Source organism: Haliaeetus leucocephalus, unplaced genomic scaffold (genome assembly GCF_000737465.1).
Source record: "Haliaeetus leucocephalus isolate CR32 unplaced genomic scaffold, Haliaeetus_leucocephalus-4.0 Scaffold536, whole genome shotgun sequence".
Classification (NCBI taxonomy): Eukaryota; Metazoa; Chordata; class Aves; order Accipitriformes; family Accipitridae; genus Haliaeetus; species Haliaeetus leucocephalus.
The window spans coordinates 6,006,395-6,023,686 of record NW_010972972.1 but is presented as its reverse complement, the minus strand read 5'-3'; the positions used below and the strand labels follow the sequence as shown (position 1 = coordinate 6,023,686).

Sequence of the window (17,292 nt, the reverse complement as noted above, 5' to 3'; positions counted from 1 at the left end):
GCCATGGGCAGGGACACCTTCCGCTAGACCAGGTTGCTCAAAGCCCCATCCAACCTGGCCTTGAACACTTCCAGGGATGGGGCATCCACAGCTTCTCTGCTCCAGTGTCTCACCACCCTCATCATAAGAAATTTCCTCCTTATGTCCAATCTATAAGCTTTCTTAGAAGCCCCCTTTATATATTAAAAGGCTGCAATAAGGTCTCCCTGGAGCCTTCTCTTCTCCAGGCTGAACAACCCCAACTCTTTCAGCCTGTCCTCATAGCAGAGGTGTTCCAGCCCTCTGATCATTTTTGTGTCCCTCCTCTGGACCCGCTCCAACAGGTCCCTGTCTCTCCTGTGCTGAGGACCCCAGAGCTGGACGCAGAACTGCAGGTGGGGTCTCACCCAATCGGAGCAGAGGGGCAGAATCCCCTCCCTCGACCTGCTGGCCACGCTGCTGGTGATGCAGCCCAGGACATGGTTGGCTTTCTGGGCTGCAAACACACATTGCTGGGTCATGTCCAATTTTTCATCCACCAGTATTCCCAAGTCCTTCTCCACAAGGCTGCTCTCCATCCCTTCATCCCCCAACCTGTATGGATACTGGGGATTGCCCTGACCCATGTGTAGGACCTTGCACTTGGCCTTGTTGAACTTCATGAGGTTCACCTGGGCCCACTCCTCAAGCCTGTCCAGGTCCCTCTGGATGGCATCCCGTCCCTCTAGCCTATCAACTGCACCACTCAGCTTGGTGTCATCTGCAAACCTGCTGATGGTGCACTCAATCCCACCATTTATGTCATTGATGAAGATTAAATAGTATTGGTCCCAGTACCAACCCTTGAGGTACACCACTCATTACTGGTTTCCACTTGAACATTGAACTGTTGACTGTAACTCCAGACATGGCCATCCAGCCAATTCCTTTTCCATCTGAGGAACCGTGCTTTTGGTGACCCCTTCACATGGAAACAAGAGGAGATGGTGATACAAAATCCATCAGAGAACTTCCCCCCCGCCCCCCCCCCAGCCTTCATGCTGTTATAGAAAAATTTATCCACACAATTCAGGGCACTTCTGTGTTGCAGGATCAATAAGGTTGAGCTTTCTAGAGTGGCACGAAGGATTTAATCAGCAATTTTAATAAATGTTGGAGCTTAAAGGCTCGCTATTGCTTTTAAAATCCCAGCCTGCTGCTGAACTGCGAAGCAGCAGAAGCACGGGCCATGCCAACCTCCTAATCCTAATAAGGTGTTAGAGAGTCATAATTAGGCTTTAAAATTAGCTATCAGACATGCTTTTCTGAGAGGAACCTCCATCATCTTGTGTCATTAACACTTGATTACACATTGTTTTTACCCACAGATTGTTCTATTTTTTTGCAATTTATAAACATGGAAGATTACATCTGCCTGGACTATTATGCTTAATACCTTTTAAAATATTGTAGATAAATTGTCCGTGATTCAGCAATCAGGAAACCGCAGCAAGTGTTAGCATTCAAGGCAGTGAAACCACACAGCCTTGAGCTGGTCCACATCTCCAGATGCCCATCAGAAATGAAGCGTGATGCCAAGAGGTCTTTGTTTGGAAAAATGAGTTCAGAATAGAAAAAAAATCCATAAGATTGAAAAACAGGAGGCTGGTTGGTCTGTAGGTGACATACTGTTGGGTTCCTGGAGGACTTCGTGATGGAGGAGTCTCCACTTCTGCTGCTAGGGTGAATTCGGCTGTTTCGAACCTGCATTTCCTCTTGCTGCTTCCATCTCTCATTTAAAGATAGTTGCTCTCCTGGTAATGCAAGTCAGGAAAAGGGTCACAGCTATTCCGCTGTTTAATTAACACATTTTTTCCAATCTGCAGTAATCAGGAGGCGGTGACATGCTGTTTGGGAGTTCCTAGAAAGCTCCTTGTTATCTTAACACTGTTTCAGTGCTGGGCAGATAATATGGGATATTAGCAGTCTTGAAAACTTAGCCTTCGTTAATTGCTGCCCTGAACACTGGTTGAGTAAATTAGTTCATTATATTTGAGTGTTTAGACGTCTTAACGCTGGGCTGAGCCTTGACTTCTCCTCTCCATCCTACACAGTCTTCCAGGCCTCTTTGCCCTAAGGACGATTTCTCCCAGCTCTCCTGCAAGAGCTGGCTACCATTTCTCACCAGCCAGCCCAGCCCACATGCTTTTCCTTGCTTGTGTGAGCAGATTTTTTCCATTTCCATTTTTTTTAACTATTCATCAAGCTGTGACCAACACCTTGATGCCTTCACGGCATACTTGATGCAGTCCGGGGCATCCCATGGCAGCAGCTCAGCTTTTAGTCCACCCTAAAAAAAAAAAACCCTTAAAACACAACTTTAAGTATTCTCGAGGATTTTTCCCCAATTTAGCACTTAAGTAATAATGTTTTAGGGGCAACTTCATGGCACCTTCCTTGGAAATGCCTCTAAAGGTTGGGAATTCAGGTGCTGTATATCCTTGGTGCAGGGACGTCCCACCAAAAAAAGCAAATGGCTTTTCTTAATGGCAATAAAGCAGATTTGCTGCTTTTGTCACTAATGCAAATAGCCTGCAGGGAGCAGGACAGGTATAAAGGTGCTCAAGCATCAGTTGGGGTTGCCTCTCCCACCTGCAAGGTGAGCTGATGGTCACAGCCCTCCTTTCAAGAGAGAAAAAACAGAGCTTGGCACTGTCCACCTTGAAATACTTAAAGGCAGCCACCATTTTCACCTTAATATTAAGGTTTGGACCATTGGTGTTGCTGCTTTTCTGGTCATTGCCTGGGGACAGCAATACTGTGCCATGAAATCAGATCCTCCAGCAATTAAATTCTGGTTTTGCCCATCACACCCTGAGCAAAAAAAAAGGTGAAAGGACAAAAATCTGGGGAGGAGAGAAGGAAAAACATTATTCTCATCAAGTAGATGTATAGAGATGGGTAAGTAGGTGTGGGGATACTGCTGTCTTAGGTGATTTAAGTGCTGGTTGAGTCTCATCATGCCTTGACCGCTGGGAATACTCATCAACTCTATGGCCCAGTGTAGGCAGTGTGGGAAGAGCCAGTGCTGGGCTGGGTGGAGGATGCAGCCCCGGCTGCTGTGATCGATTAGCCAGGGGCTGGATGCTGGACTCGGAGGTCGCAGCTTGGTGTGTTTCATGGACCATCAGTAGATGCTGGTGCATCTCGGTACGTCTCCTCCGTGCTGAGTGATGCCCAGCGAGCAGCCGGTCCATCATGAAGAGCAGCTCGGGTTGCTCATGGGCCAGCTAGACCAGCTCTGCAGCTATAAATCCTCACCCTAACTTGGACTCCTCTTGTCTTTGCCAGGGTACACTGCGGGGACTCCCTACAAGGTCCCACCGACCCAGAGTAACAACGCACCTCCTCCCTACTCGCCATCTCCGAATCCATACCAAACCGCTATGTACCCCATCAGAAGTGCCTATCCACAGCAGAACCTGTACACCCAGGTAGGTGCCTCGCCAGCCGCCACGGCAGCTCACCGCCTCACTCAATGGCCTGTAAATACAGCCCGAGGTTCCTGCGGGGCTTTGTCCTTGGCTGTCAGGGCTGAGCACCCATGTCCTGGTGTGATGGAGGTGCTCCTGGTGGGGCTTGGTGGGTCTCTGGGATGCTGGGGTCTCCCTCCTGCCTCCTCCGTTGGGTCCTCTGGATGAGATGTGGTCTTGTGTGGTTGTCGGTGTGCAGTGGAGTCAGCATGGTGGCATCCCTGTGGCTTGGCCAGGTTGGGAATTGGGTCCCTTCCCCCAAAATCACATGCCTGACTTGCCAGGGCTTGCTGGCTCCAGGGTGGTCCCTGCAGCTGCCTCTCCCCACCCTCCCCAGCTCTCAGTGCTGCTCTTCCCCACGGGCACAGGTGAGTCTGGGTCACCACAAGGTCCACTTGCTGGTGGCTGTTGGCATCTCACTTGGCTTGCATCACCCTCCTGACGCCTGCCATGGAAAAGCCCCTGTGTCACCTTCACCAGCACAAGCTACTTCAGGCATGACCCAGATTCGTGTCCTCATGGAAGAGCTCCTCCCTGAGCACCTGGATGAGTTTCCAGTACCACATTCTCTGCTCCTGCATTGCCACCGCCTCCAGCTATGTGCTGTGGCCAAGATCCTCCACAGGGATGCAGTTTAGGGCAGATGTCCTCCAAAAATCACCTTGATGCCCCTTCCCACTGAACACCACGAGCTCCTTGGAGCAATCTGGCCCTACGGCTTCCCTAGCTTTCCTCTTCCTCTTTAATGTCAAAGAACCAACTTCTCCAGCAACTACAACCTCATGGAGCGGTTTCTCCATGCCTTGCTGAGACCAGAGCATCTCCTCTTGCCAATTTGGTCTGCCATCACTTCTTCTGTTAACTGAGCGTTGCATAAACCGCTGGGGACCAAACCCATCCCTGCCTGCTGGTTTTTCTCCCATCCCAGCCGCAGTGGGAGGTTGGCATCTGCTAGCAGTGCCCACCAGCAAGCCTGAGATGGAGCAGGGCTTGCAGATGCCGTTTCCTCATCCCTGCTTCCCAGGGACCGGCAAATAAGAGTTTTGACAGCCTGGAAGGGAACAACGGCGGGAAGGAGATGCTTTAGTAGATCCTTTCAGCACGTTGCGCTTGCAGCACTTGCCGCCTGGGATGTTCCTTCTCTGCAGCTGATTTCTCAGTCGCATTTTCTTCATGGGCCTAATTTATCTTAGCGCTTCCTTCTCGTTCTCTAAGGAAATGCCCTTCAGCATCTGCAATTTGTCCTACCAAGCTTTGTAGCTCCTGAAAGAAACAAGTAATTTAATAGTTCACCTGCATCTCCTTCTCCCCTTAATCCATAGCTTCAGAGATTCTCTAACAGCTTTCACCAATGCATGATGAAATCTCCCTTCATTGTTTTAAACCCTCTAATCTTTCTAATTGTCCCTGGTTTGCAGGTATCAGTGGTGTCCCTGCCTGTCCCCTGGCAGTTCTCTCCCTCGCACCTCTCACATTTCAGGCCCTTCATTATTTTGGACGTGGAGCTTTTTCTGTTGGCTCCTTTCTTTTATTCCCACCTGTCTTTCCTACCTTGTTTCAAAACCTCATGGGTCTCAGCAGCCTGGATTTCGGAGCCCCTCTGTCTCCCATCAGAAACCCAAGAAGACGACACTCTTCCTGGACCCAAGCAAGCACCTTGGGATCAGCTGAGAGCCATGGCTTCTCCTTTTCCTCCATCTCTTGTTCATTTTCTATGCTAGCAGCCAAAGTCTTTTGGGTCCAGGCCCCATTTCATCCCACCAAACGGAGGCAGCACGGTTTGTCCCTGACGAGCTCTGCCCCATGATGCTGATCCCCCTCCCAGTCCTGTTGCCTTCATCCATCCCACAGACCGTCTCACTTGTCCACAGGTTCAGCTTCATCCTTGCTTATCCAGGTCTCCAGGCACAGGAGCTTGCTCATGGGAAGGACCAGCCCTTTGGCAGTGCTTGAATGATGTCCCATGGGCAGCTCTTTGTACCAGCAGCCACGTGTGACACCTGCTCGTCTTAATATTGCTTCTGCAACACATCTGGAGGAGCTGAGGGCATGAAGTCTCGAAGTGAAGGACTGTCCCGGCGGAGCCGCTCCGGGCTGGGTTTGGGAACCTCTTATGTCCCGTCTGGTGCGGGGGTAGGTTTGGGGGTCTGCTGCCGCAGCTGGCAGGACAGGCTCCGAGAGCATCACTGCTCGCTCCACAGCAGGCTCTACGGTCCCAGCTGATGTAACTAACTCCTTGCTGACAGCATGGTCCGTGTTACCGGGCTGCCACCCACTGCAGACGGCGCTGGTGATCGCCTTTAAATAAAATACTGGGCTTCAAGTCACTGCTTTGGCTTGTGCTTTCAATCAAATGACAAAGACGATGATGTGGGGGTTTTTTTTCCCTTCTCAAACAGGGAGCTTATTATACCCAGCCAGTGTACGCGGCACAGCCTCACGTTATCCATCACACCACCGTGGTTCAGCCCAACAGCATCCCATCGGCCATCTATCCGGCCCCGGTCGCTGCGCCCAGGACCAACGGTGTGGCCATGGGGATGGTCGCTGGGACCACCATGGCAATGTCAGCAGGTAAGAGGGAAAAATCTTTCCATGTGCTGAGCCGTAGTTTCATCTCTTGGGTGGGACATATCCAAACAACCTGTGCAGGAGACTTGTCCTGGATGAAAAACTCGCTATGCATCCCACATGCTGCCTGCAGCCTTGCAGGGTATATCTGGCAAGTGGCTGCAGAAGCACCTTGCACACAGCTAATTGCAGCTTCGTCTGCTAGTTTTGCTTGCTGGTTACCGCTCCTTTGCAGGCAAAAATCAATTAATTTGCTCCCGATACTGATCTAACTCAGTTTTTAGGTTAGCAGAGGAGACCTTTCATTTGGCTCACTCTAGAGAGATGCGCTCTTGCATCCTGAAATACATTATTCTTTCCTCTGTCTGTTCCATAAGTAGAGGAATAACCAGGTTTGTCCATCTTCAAATACCATTGCATTTCTATCCTCAAGTTCCTTTTTTAGGATACCTACGGTCTTGCTTTCATTTTATGAAATGAACATTAACCTTGGTTTATGTATCCCAAATCCTCTGCATTTTATGTGCAGGATTGCTTCAAACTGCAATTAACTGATAGCACATTAAGTAAGGATATGGGCTGGTTTTATTTTTTCCAAAGCCTGTATTTCTCTCATTAACAATTCTTAGGGTTGGATATTGAATTATGCCAAGAAATGCATCATTCATCCTTTCGCATCTGCATTAGCTGTGAAATAGGACTTTGTTATGGGACGCAATCCCTGGTACAAGCAGAGATATTGCAGCCTGCGTATGACAAGAACCACTCTGAGAGATTTACTGTTGCTTATACTGAGAAGTGGATAATGTAATTAATGCATGTGGGATGTCCTAAAATTTCATTAGTAGCATTTGTAGAGATACCCAGAAACTGAGAAATTGTTGCAAGCACCCAGTTACTCCCAGAATGGAGTAGTTTGGGGCTGTATTCTCCCTCCCCATGTTTGCTGAAGGCATTGTGCAAATTCTTACCTAAAACCCCTCTGTGTATCAGCTGCAGACTAAAAGAGAAGAGGCTGCACTGGGCAGTCCCTTTGCTTCATGGCTGGGAGAGGATTTCTCCTTCTGCTGCATCCCAAGGCTCTTGGCTCTGTGGGTTTAAATGAAGCAAAAGAGCTCCACTGCCCTTGGGAGATGAGTAGCAAAACTCATCTGAATTTTCCCTGAAAGGTCCGGGTTTTTTCTCATCTCCTTTTGCAACCCTCATCCCTTCCAGTTTGGTCCTTGGATGTTTCAGATTGCTGCAGTGATCTGCTGATGCAGTTTAGCCCGGTGCCTTCAGCAGGTGGAAGATGTCAGCAGGTTAGCGGCTAGCTCTGCTGCTGCTCTTTTAGGGACAAGGAAAATTGGAAAAAGATGAGTTAAGGGCCCAAAGTAGCATGGAAAATATGCTGGAGCTTCAGGTGGGTTTATTCATTCATGGTGCTGGCTGATACCAACTGCATGAGTTAAATGCCTTTGATTCAGGTCTCACAGGCAGAATAATATTTGGGAGAACTGAAGAAGGAAAAAAAAGGGAGCTGATGCTGTGCCTGCCCCTTGGATGCGGTCTGCAGCATCGTACCCTCGGGCTACCGCTCCCCTGATAGAGCTCTCAGCCTTGCTAAATATTTCTCCATGCCGTTGCAGGAACCTTGTTGACCACCCCACAACACACCGCCATTGGAGCACATCCAGTTTCCGTGCCAACGTACAGGGCTCAAGGAACCCCCACCTACAGCTACGTACCTCCACACTGGTAAACCCACTGGCCAATTCATGTAAGTGCTGCCTTTACTGGTCTTGCTCTGCCCTTGTCAATAATTAGCCACCGAGCACCGCTATCGCTTCTCTCCTCCCTACAAAGCTGCTGAATCTCTTTGTCCGGGCGATGCTGACTCCAGAAGAGCCATTTAGCACTGCTCCCCGGCAGGGATAGCTGCATCGCGCACTGTCATGGGGCTACAGAGGGTGTTAGCAAAGCACGGCGTACCTTGACCTGACATCTTGCTGCTCGCTGCATGCAAGGCTTTACCAGTGACCTCAGTGGCATCGAGCCGCTTTGAGTGCAGTCAGGCACTGTGAGGGTGGAAATTGTCATGCTTTAAGGTTTTGGACGCATCACGCTCTTTCATAGAATCACAGAATGGGTTTGGGTCGGAAGGGATCTTAAAGATCATCTCGTTCCACCCCCCCCCTGCCATGGGCAGGGACCCCTTCCACTAGACCTGGTTGCTCACAGCCCCATCCAGCCTGGCCTTGAACACTGCCAGGGATGGGGCAGCCACAACCTCTCTGGGCAACCTGTTCCAGTGTCTCACTTCCCTCATAGTAAAGAATTTCTTCCTAAAATCTAATCTAAATCTACCCTCTTTCAGTTTAAAACCATTACCCTCGTCCTGTCACTACACTGCCTGATAAAGAGTCCTCCCCATCTTCAGCATCACTTGAATATGTGGTTTTTTTCCCCTGCTAAAACACGGTGGGAGATCATCCTGTTCATTAGCACCGGGGCTGCATGCAGCTGCCTGCACCCTGCCTGTTCATTAGCACCAGGGTTGCGTGCAGCTGCCTGCTACCAGCTGCAGGTTCATGTCCTGCTAAGGATCCCAGAAATCCCAGCTGCTTGTTTAAACGCCCTCTGCGTGTTGCTGGAGCCCTTGGTCCATCATGCCCAATTAACGGGCAATGCAGCTGATGGGAACGCATGATTCTGCACAGGGAGGCAGCGCAGAGCTCATCCAGCCCGGGGGGGTTATCTGAAATCTCTCCTTGCTGTATACATTACACTGGGCTAATCCTGCCCATGACAAATTGTTGTGCAATTAGCAGAGAGCATCCCATCTGCATATTTTTAATCCTGTGCATTGGATATTACCGGCGAGCTGCTGCTTTCTCAGCTCTGTGCCCAAGAAATTGCCCGCAGAGCGGCGCAAGGGATGGTTAAATCCCGTATACATCAGCTATACGTGCTGCGCACAGTGCAGGGGTACAGAGGAGAGGAGAACAGTCCTCTCTGATCCTGTACTGCTTGCTTCTAACTCCTTATTTTTAATATGTTTGCTCTCTTCCAGATCCGGAGTCAAACATTGTATGCAACTACACAAGTCTTACATCGGTGCTGTGGCCGCTGTACTGCAGCACCTCGTCTGTTTGCAAGAACAAAAGAAAAAAAAAAGTGCAAGGGTCACTTTATGCATTCTTTAGTGGTTTTTGTAAAAGCTGCTTTTTCTAATCTTCTGCCTCTTTTTTTTTTTCCTCTCCCCCTTCCTCCTCCCCAACCCACATAAATTGTGTAACACACATACTGACACTGAGCAATAGTAAAGTTCTCTCTTTGGTCCTATCATCTGAAAGCTCAGAATATTCACTTTTCCAGCATTGCCCAGCTGAGTGGTGCAAAGATCCCCCCACTTCTTGTTTGTTTGGGTTCTTTTTGTTATTTTTCTGTTGTTGTTGTTGTTGACAAGAGCCTAGATTTTCTTTGGCTAGTGAGAGTGGTTGATGTTCAGGGTACTATGTGAAAAGCACAGCGCTGGTAGGCAGGCTTATTCCGATTTGGTTTGGGTATTTTTAGTTGAATAATATAAATTATTTAATCTTCCATAACATATTACAAGAAAATTGGTGTCTTCCAAATAGCTGTCGTGATAGATTATAAATGCATTATCTGCAGTGAAATTCTGAACTCATCCCTTCTTTTGTAGGAGTAAGAGAATATAAATATAATTAGCGATGTAACACACTTGTCTTAGGAAGTAGGAGGACTGGTCACCATCGGGTCTTTGGTCTGCTTTTTCCAACTGGGCAAACGGATCTTGCGTGATGGGAAGAGAGCAGCGGAGAAACACATGCCCTGGTAGCATCTTGCACCTCTTGGGAAAACAAGATGCTCCCCATCAGCCATGTCCTGGGGCTGCGTGAGGGAGAAGGCAGCTCCTTCCTTGCGTGGCTACCGTTTGCAGGCAGAGGTGTGCCGGGCGGCTGTTGAAGGAAGCGAGGAGATGTCCAAGGGCTGGTCTGAAGAGCTTTTGCAGGTCCAGGGGTTGGTCTGAAGAGCTTCTCCAGAGTCTGGTGGTGTGGGGAAAGAGGGCGGCTGGTTGATGGAGAAGAGTCTTTGAGGCAGGGCGAGGGGGAAAATGGGTGGCTTCACCTCGCACCCGTGTCATTGGCAGGGCTGAGACCAAACTGCAACGCCTCCGTGGCAAACGAGGTGCTCCCCTTGCCATTCTTTGGGTTACAGCTGGGCTCGGAAACTTCCAGGAGAAATGTTCATCCAAGCACAAATCCCAGCACCATAGAGAAAGGCCAGAGAGGGGGATGATGTCTGGCTGCTCTGCTTGGCGAGTGGGGAGAAGTGGGGGGAAGAGGAAGCAATAGCAATAAACACGTCGCCTTCCTCACGGGAAGGCACCTGAGAAAAGGTGAGAGCAAGGAAGGTGATCCACAGTTGACGTGGACCGGGCTGGGAGATAACAGGCATGCAGGGGCTGTGGGCACAGGGGTAATTTCTGGGGGTTTTGGCTTACCCAAGGGCAGAAGAATGAGAAGCCAACTGCAGCCGGTGACATCCCACCTTGGGGTGCCCAAGTAGAGCAATAAGTTGTCTTGAGGGCAGCAGAGAAAGAGTTCGTATTTGCAGACAATGCTTGCGGCCAGTTTATTTTTAAATCCTTATCACTAAACCCAGCATAGAAACAAGGTTTTTCTTCTTTTTTGTTCCTAAGACAAAAATGTTGTTGGGTTTTGATTTTTCCCTCAAGTGTGCCAAAAGAGTTACATTCACTTGGTGGCGTGTTTGCAACAACTCTCACGTCTCTTGGGCTCCGAGGTTGTCACAACGGACCAAATCCAGAGCCTTTAAAGAAGTCGGGATAGGAGATGTGGATGGAAATCCCTCCTGGCACTGCCTGGCATGGGTTTCCAACCCATGCGTGGTGTTGAGTCAGTGCCCAGATGCCTCTGCTGGTTGCTCTGCTTTGGTCATACCTGGATCACATCTCCAGATGGAGGTGAAGGCAGTGGAGACCAACACTGGAGGGTCACCTTGACCAGGACACGGTGTAGAGGTCAGACTGGAGGGTCCTTCAGAAGAGCAAGGTGACCAGTTGTTGGCACCTGAGTGAGACCTCCTTGCTCTTGGTGGTGTCTCCCAGCTTGGCTTCTGCTGCCATTGGGAGGAGCTACTGGAGCTCCTTCCCATAAGCATGGTCCAAATGGGGAGAAACAAGCTTGGGGACTCAAGAGGACTAGTCCTACCACTGGTTGGTCCAGGGTTGTTTGTCAGGTTGGGTGTTGGCACCGGCACTTCTGTATGGGGGGTCATTTGATTGGCTCTGCTGGTTTTAAAGAAGAATCTAGCAAAGTTCTGGTTGACCTTCCCAACCTCAAGGAGAACAAAGTGGGTGAAGACTGAACACCAATGCCGTGGGGTGGGGAAGGTGGCTTTCTCCCATGTAATACTTTGGGTTCATATAAAAGGAAAAGAAAAAAAAAAGAGTAGATAATCAGAGAGTTGCCCCATTCAGCTTGGCGAAGCCAAGATTTAGCACATAAAAAGCAACGGGACATTTGGAAATAACAATACTACATCATCCTTCCACTGTTTGTAGCATGCTACAGTTAAACCTGGGCCAAAAAAACCCCGAAACACAATAGATCACAGGAATTGAAGATCTCTCAAATACCTTTTTTTGCTCTCAGTGTTGACTTCTTGTTATGTATTAGGAGCTGTCTGTGAGTGTTGAAACACACAGGACAGAGTAAGCTCTAGCCAACGTAACGGCACTGCGACTTGCAGGGTCCAAGGAGCTTTGTTATGACAGCCCAGGCTCTGCAGAGGAGGACCTTTCCCAGCAGACACTGTCCTACCACTGGCCTAGGCACCCTTCACCCTTAACTGCTTTAGGAACAACTGCTAAAATTTTGGCCCACGGCTAGGAAGGAGATGCTGGGCTTTCTCCTGAAAGGAAAGAAAACACTAAAGGTGGGGTAGAAAGCTCCAGGAGCTGAGCATGGAGGGTCACTCAGTGTTACCACTAATGAGATCTGACATGGGACGGTTTAGTTTTAATTCCTTCACTTGGATCAATAGCAGATCTGATGCTCCTCATCCTGTTATGCCCAGGCAGAAATACTTGTTAACTCAACAAGGATGTGAAGAGGTGAAATACTCGCTGTCTGTTGGGTGAGAGGCTTCGGTGAGCACGTTTGGCAATGGGTGTTGGGTTTAGGCTTGGACCACTGCATCGCTCTGGGGCCACCACATGGCTCCAGGCTTGGGTAGCTCCTTCCCAAGGTGGCTTCATGGGGCCGTGGTGGTGGAGAGATGCTCCCTGCCACTGTGTGGGGATGGGGGGCTTGATGTCCCCCCCCGGCTCATGCCAGCAGTGACCTGCAGCCCTCTCCCCTTCCCTGTGGAGGGATGTGGTTTTTCGGATAGATGGAAGGATGGGAGGAAAGCCCATGATCCCAAGCCCTTTCCTTGGCCAAGTCATGGCTTAAGTGAAGGTCCTGGGGTGTCACAGCCTGGTGGGGGACTCCCTTGGTGGGGGGGACACTGATGGAGGCCACCAGCTTCTCAAATAATTAACTCCAACAAAGCTTTGCCGACATAGGTTAAGGAAAAGGGTTTCCCATAGTGAAGGATCACACCAGGCATTAACAGGGAAGAGCAGGAGGGGTTAAACCACCCTTAGCCAAGTGTCTCAGAGATTAAAATTCCAGCTAAAGAGGAAGGAAAATAACTCTCAAACCGCTGTTATGACCATTAACCCATCCCTGCCGTTATCTTTGCTTTAAAACATGAGCTGTAATACACGATCTGGGGCGGGGGGAAGCATATTAATAGTGGTGGTGGCCCCCAACACGAGCGAGCCCCTTGGAGCCTGTACCCATCACGCCTCCAAGCGGCTGAACCCTCCGGGTGAGGATTTGTTCCTGTATTTTATGAATAATAATTACCCAGTCCAGCTTTTTTGCAGTTTCAAGATCTAATTATCATGAAGTGTTAGTTACGGGGTTTGTTTTAATGATGGATGTTTCAGAGTATCAGGTTTTTTTTTTTCTCCCAGCCTCCGGCATCTCGCTGAATATGGTCCTTCCCGGAGAGACCCCCCCCTTTGCCATCCCCTCCCTCCTCTCCTGCATCCCAGCGGCAGATACGTCCCCGTGGGGGATTTGGGATGATGCAATCCCTGGCCGGAGGGCATGAAATCACATCTTGCTTTCTTAGAGGGAGAAAAAACACATTTGGGGGTTTATTTTCAATAGGAAAACCCAACCAGCCGACAACAGCAATAAGAGCCGCTGGATACCCGTTAATCCAGAGGTTTTGTTTTGGTTTTTTTCAATTGTCAGTATTTTCAGGCCCTCCATCTATCATCCCTGAAACACGGCGACCCTCTGCCCATCTTCCCTTCGCTTTCCCGCGAGTGCCGAGCTGGCTCCTGAGCCCATCGGGCTGCCAGCAGGATCAGGCTCCAGATATTTTGTCTGCCGTGTGCTAGCATTCCCATAGGGAAAAAGGAAAATAAAGCCTGCTGAGGAGCTTGGGTGGGAGAAGAGCTTGGAAAAGGCATTTTTCTGGCATGTTGCACCATGGTGCTCACAGATTCACCAGTAATTGGGTAAAATAACCTGTTACAGGGATGTTTGCAAAGAAGGAATAGCAAAATATGTGGTTTAACAGCAGCAATTCCCAGTTAGAAACACTCAATTGTGCTCTTTGTAGGGAAAAAAATCCTGATGCAACGCAGCCACCTGCAGCATCACTGCATATTCCTGCAAGGGATGGAGCTGGGTGAGCTGGGTTTTTCCCCAGGCGAAGCAGGTTCAGGATCAGGGCGCTGGGTGGGGAGAGATTTGTAGGGTCGGCAGCCATCGGGAAGCACAGCAAGGAAGGGAAAATGAGACAGCGGGGTGCAGGATCGCACCCAAACCCTCCCATTCCCATAGCACAGAGCAAACCCATGCCGTGCTCCTACCCCTTTCTATGTAATTAATTTTTAAATTCATTTCGACCACCAGGCCAGCTCATTTTTAAATATTATTGGACGTCTTAAGCAAAAACAGATTAAAAAAAAAAAACACCAAAAAAACATGAAAAAAATAATTAAAACCAAGAGTAACCATGTCTTCCAAGTCTAAGTCTCAAAGGTGTGTAGGGAACATGGCCTTGAACTGATGCCCTAGAAAGCCCCACAGCCTCGGTTTGTCCATCTGACGTGTAAATTTGGGGTTGTTTTTTTTTTCCTGTTTGTTTTCTGTTCTGGTTTTGGTTCTGAAGATCAGGTCGTGTTCTCCCTGACAGATTTCAGCCAAGAGTTTGTAACTGTACGATATTTACTGTAAGATGTAGAACATTCAATAACTATTAAAATGTTTCCAAAAAAAAAAAAATAAATAAAAGAGCCCGAGAGGGTTTGGTGGTTGGTTTTTTGGCGTGGTGATGTGGTGGAGAAGTGAATGGGACCAACCATAAACCCATTTCTAGGTTGGTGGTGGAGCTTGATGGTCTCCAACCCAACCTTGGGTGGGTTGTCCCAACATGGCCAAGCCAATGTGATCCTACAGGAACAGCTCCTATGGAAAAGTGGAGTGTGTGATCTTCACGGTGAGCAGAGCATCACCACCATGTCCTCCTGGGCTGACTGAGACTTTGGCTAGAGGAGATGTAGATGCAGGAAACCAGCTTTGGCCAGAGCAACCGTGCACGCCCCAGTTGGGTTGTATGTAGGGTGGGAGTTGTCCCACGATCCAGACACTGTCATTAGCTTGTGGTGTTAAGCGCTGGCACCTGGTGATGGAGGGAAATCAAGAGCCCACGATGTTCCTGGAGAGGCTTCAGTTCAACAGACCCAGAAGGTGACCAAGAAATGGCATCTTGACCGTGCGACGTCCTCCATTGCACGGTGCCTCCAACAGAGCCGTGCTCTGGCATCACGGCTCCCGGAGATGCTCTCCATCAGGCCACCACGCCATGGCCACCACCATTGGCGTCGCAGCTCCTGGAGATGCTCTCCATCAGGCCACCATGCTGTGGCCACCACCGGACCTCAGGGACAGGGAATCCTTCTCACCAGCCGTGCAAGATGTTGTATTTGCCGTGCTGCTGGTGGACACCTTGGTGGCAGGAGCAGAAGCCAAGCTGCCACCTCCAGCACTTCGTGGCTCCAAGCGGGACTGGCTTTCACGCGGTGCCCAACATCCTCCATCCCCGCCGTGGGGGTCTTTGTGGGGGTCATCGTCCCCCCGAGGCAGCCCCCAGGCCAGGTGCTAGCTGTGGAGGACAAGGGATGGACCACGTCTCCGGGAGGCTGGATCGGGTCCTTTACACCACCCAAGGTGGCAGGAGTCACTCAGTGTCACTCCCTGGGCCAACGTCCACGGTGGCTGTCACCACCCAAGGGTACCCACGTTGGAGAGGACAACTCCTCCTGCTAAGGGCAGCCACCCAGGTTGTCCCCCCACCCCCAGCAGCTGGTCCAGGACCCCCCCCCACAAGGATGCTGAGACCCTGCAGGATTTGGCCATGGGCTCAGCAGGGTCAAGGTGCCCCCCAAACGGTTGGGGTGACAGGAGCTGGAGGGGACACGGTGTCCGGGGTGGCCCCGAGGGTGCTGGGGTGGGGGACACGCTGCAGTGAACGTTAATCATCGCTGTCACGAGCTGGGGGGGCTCAGCTGGGCAGAGGTGAAGGCAGGGCAGGCAGCTGCCGAGGCTCCAGCCCCCAGGCGTGGGGTGACCTCGCGTCCCCGTGGGCTGGCTGCATGCGTGTGCAGGCGTGTACATACGTACGTGCCCGTGCACACAGGTGTGCGTGCAGAGGTGGGTTTGCACGCGCATTTATGCACACATCTGTGCACATGTGTGTGTGCGCACATGCAGCGGGGGGGGTTGTGCACACTTGCAGAGCTCCATGTGCAACTGTGGGTGTGTTTGCACGCATGTGTGACTGCATGTGTGTGCGCAAGTACATATGTGCATGTGAACACATTTATGCATGCAGAGGCGGGTTTGCATGTGCATGTGTTCATCCATGCATATGTTTGTATCCGCAGCAGTGAACAGGTCACATCCACATCTGTGTGTGTATGCACACTTACAGCGCTCCACGTGCATGCCTGCATATGTGTAGGACTGCATACACATGTGCATGTACATATGTGTGTGCATGTATGCATGCAGAGGTAGGTTTGCATGTGCATTTATGCACACGTTCATCCATGCATTAGCTGTGTGGCAGTGTGTGAACATGTGCATGTCTCTGTGTGTGCAGATGTGGATGCATACTTACAGAGCTCCATGTGCTAGCATGGGTGTGTTTGCATGCGTTTGTGACCACATACGTGTGTGTGCCTGCACATGGGTGCATGTGTTTGTGTATCTGTACAGAGGTAGGTTTGCACATGCATTTACATACATGTCCCTCCACGTATCCGTTTGTGTGCGTGTGCAGCACGGTGTGAACAAGTGCACGTGTAAACATCAGTGTGTGTGCACGTGTATACACGCTTACAGAGCTCCAGGTGCGTGTTTGCATGCATGCGTAACTGCATACGTCTGTGTGCACGTGCATGTATGCGCATGCACACGTGTATATATGCGTGCAGAGGTGCGCGTGCATGTGCAGCGATGCGCACACACCTACACGTGTGCGTGCTCACGTTAACATGCATGCACATACACATTTCCGTGCACAGGCGCTCGTGCCCGCCAGCGTGACCTGGTGCAGGGTTGGCGGGGGGGTTGGATGCGCGTGTGCGGGGGCACGTGTGCCCGTGCAGCTGCCTGTGAGTCACCCAGCAGCCCCCCTCGGCCGTGTCACCCCGTGCCAGGCCCCGCCGCGAACCCGCAGCACCCTGCGGCGTGTGACACCCCCTCCGTCCTGCCTCGGTGTCCCCTCTGTCTGTCCCAGTCTACGCATGGCTATAGGGGGGTGTGTATAGGTGTGTGCACATATGTAAGTGCACATACACATACACATAGCCTTTTGTGCCTGTATGGGTGTATGCCTATACACATAAGTGTATGCAAATGTGTTGTATAGGGGTGTATGGGCATTTGCGTATGTGTTTTTAGCGTGCTATAGGGGTGTACATAGGTGTAGCTGTCTGCGAGTGTGCAGATACATAGGGGACGAGGGTATATTAAAGCGCTGGCTGCTGCAGAACACCCCCTTGCACCAGCACCCACCCCTGCACCCTCATCAGCACCCACTCCACAACCCCCTATAGCACCTTAAATGCTGG

At 50.5% G+C, this 17,292-nt stretch overlaps 1 protein-coding gene across 5 annotated transcripts in view; it reads left to right on the top strand.

Moving 5' to 3' along the window:
* Nucleotides 1-9,207, top strand: part of FAM168A (family with sequence similarity 168, member A) — a 187,314-nt gene extending 178,107 nt beyond the window's left edge. For all 5 annotated transcript variants that reach the window (XM_010576636.1, XM_010576635.1, XM_010576637.1 and 2 more), the window contains 4 exons: nucleotides 3,310-3,452; nucleotides 5,891-6,065; nucleotides 7,691-7,821; nucleotides 9,115-9,207. In XM_010576636.1, the coding sequence (XP_010574938.1) occupies nucleotides 3,310-3,452; nucleotides 5,891-6,065; nucleotides 7,691-7,803 (431 nt within the window). In that variant the 3' untranslated portion in view covers nucleotides 7,804-7,821; nucleotides 9,115-9,207. The remainder of the gene's footprint in view (nucleotides 1-3,309; nucleotides 3,453-5,890; nucleotides 6,066-7,690; nucleotides 7,822-9,114) is intronic.
* The last annotated feature ends 8,085 nt before the right edge of the window (nucleotides 9,208-17,292 follow it).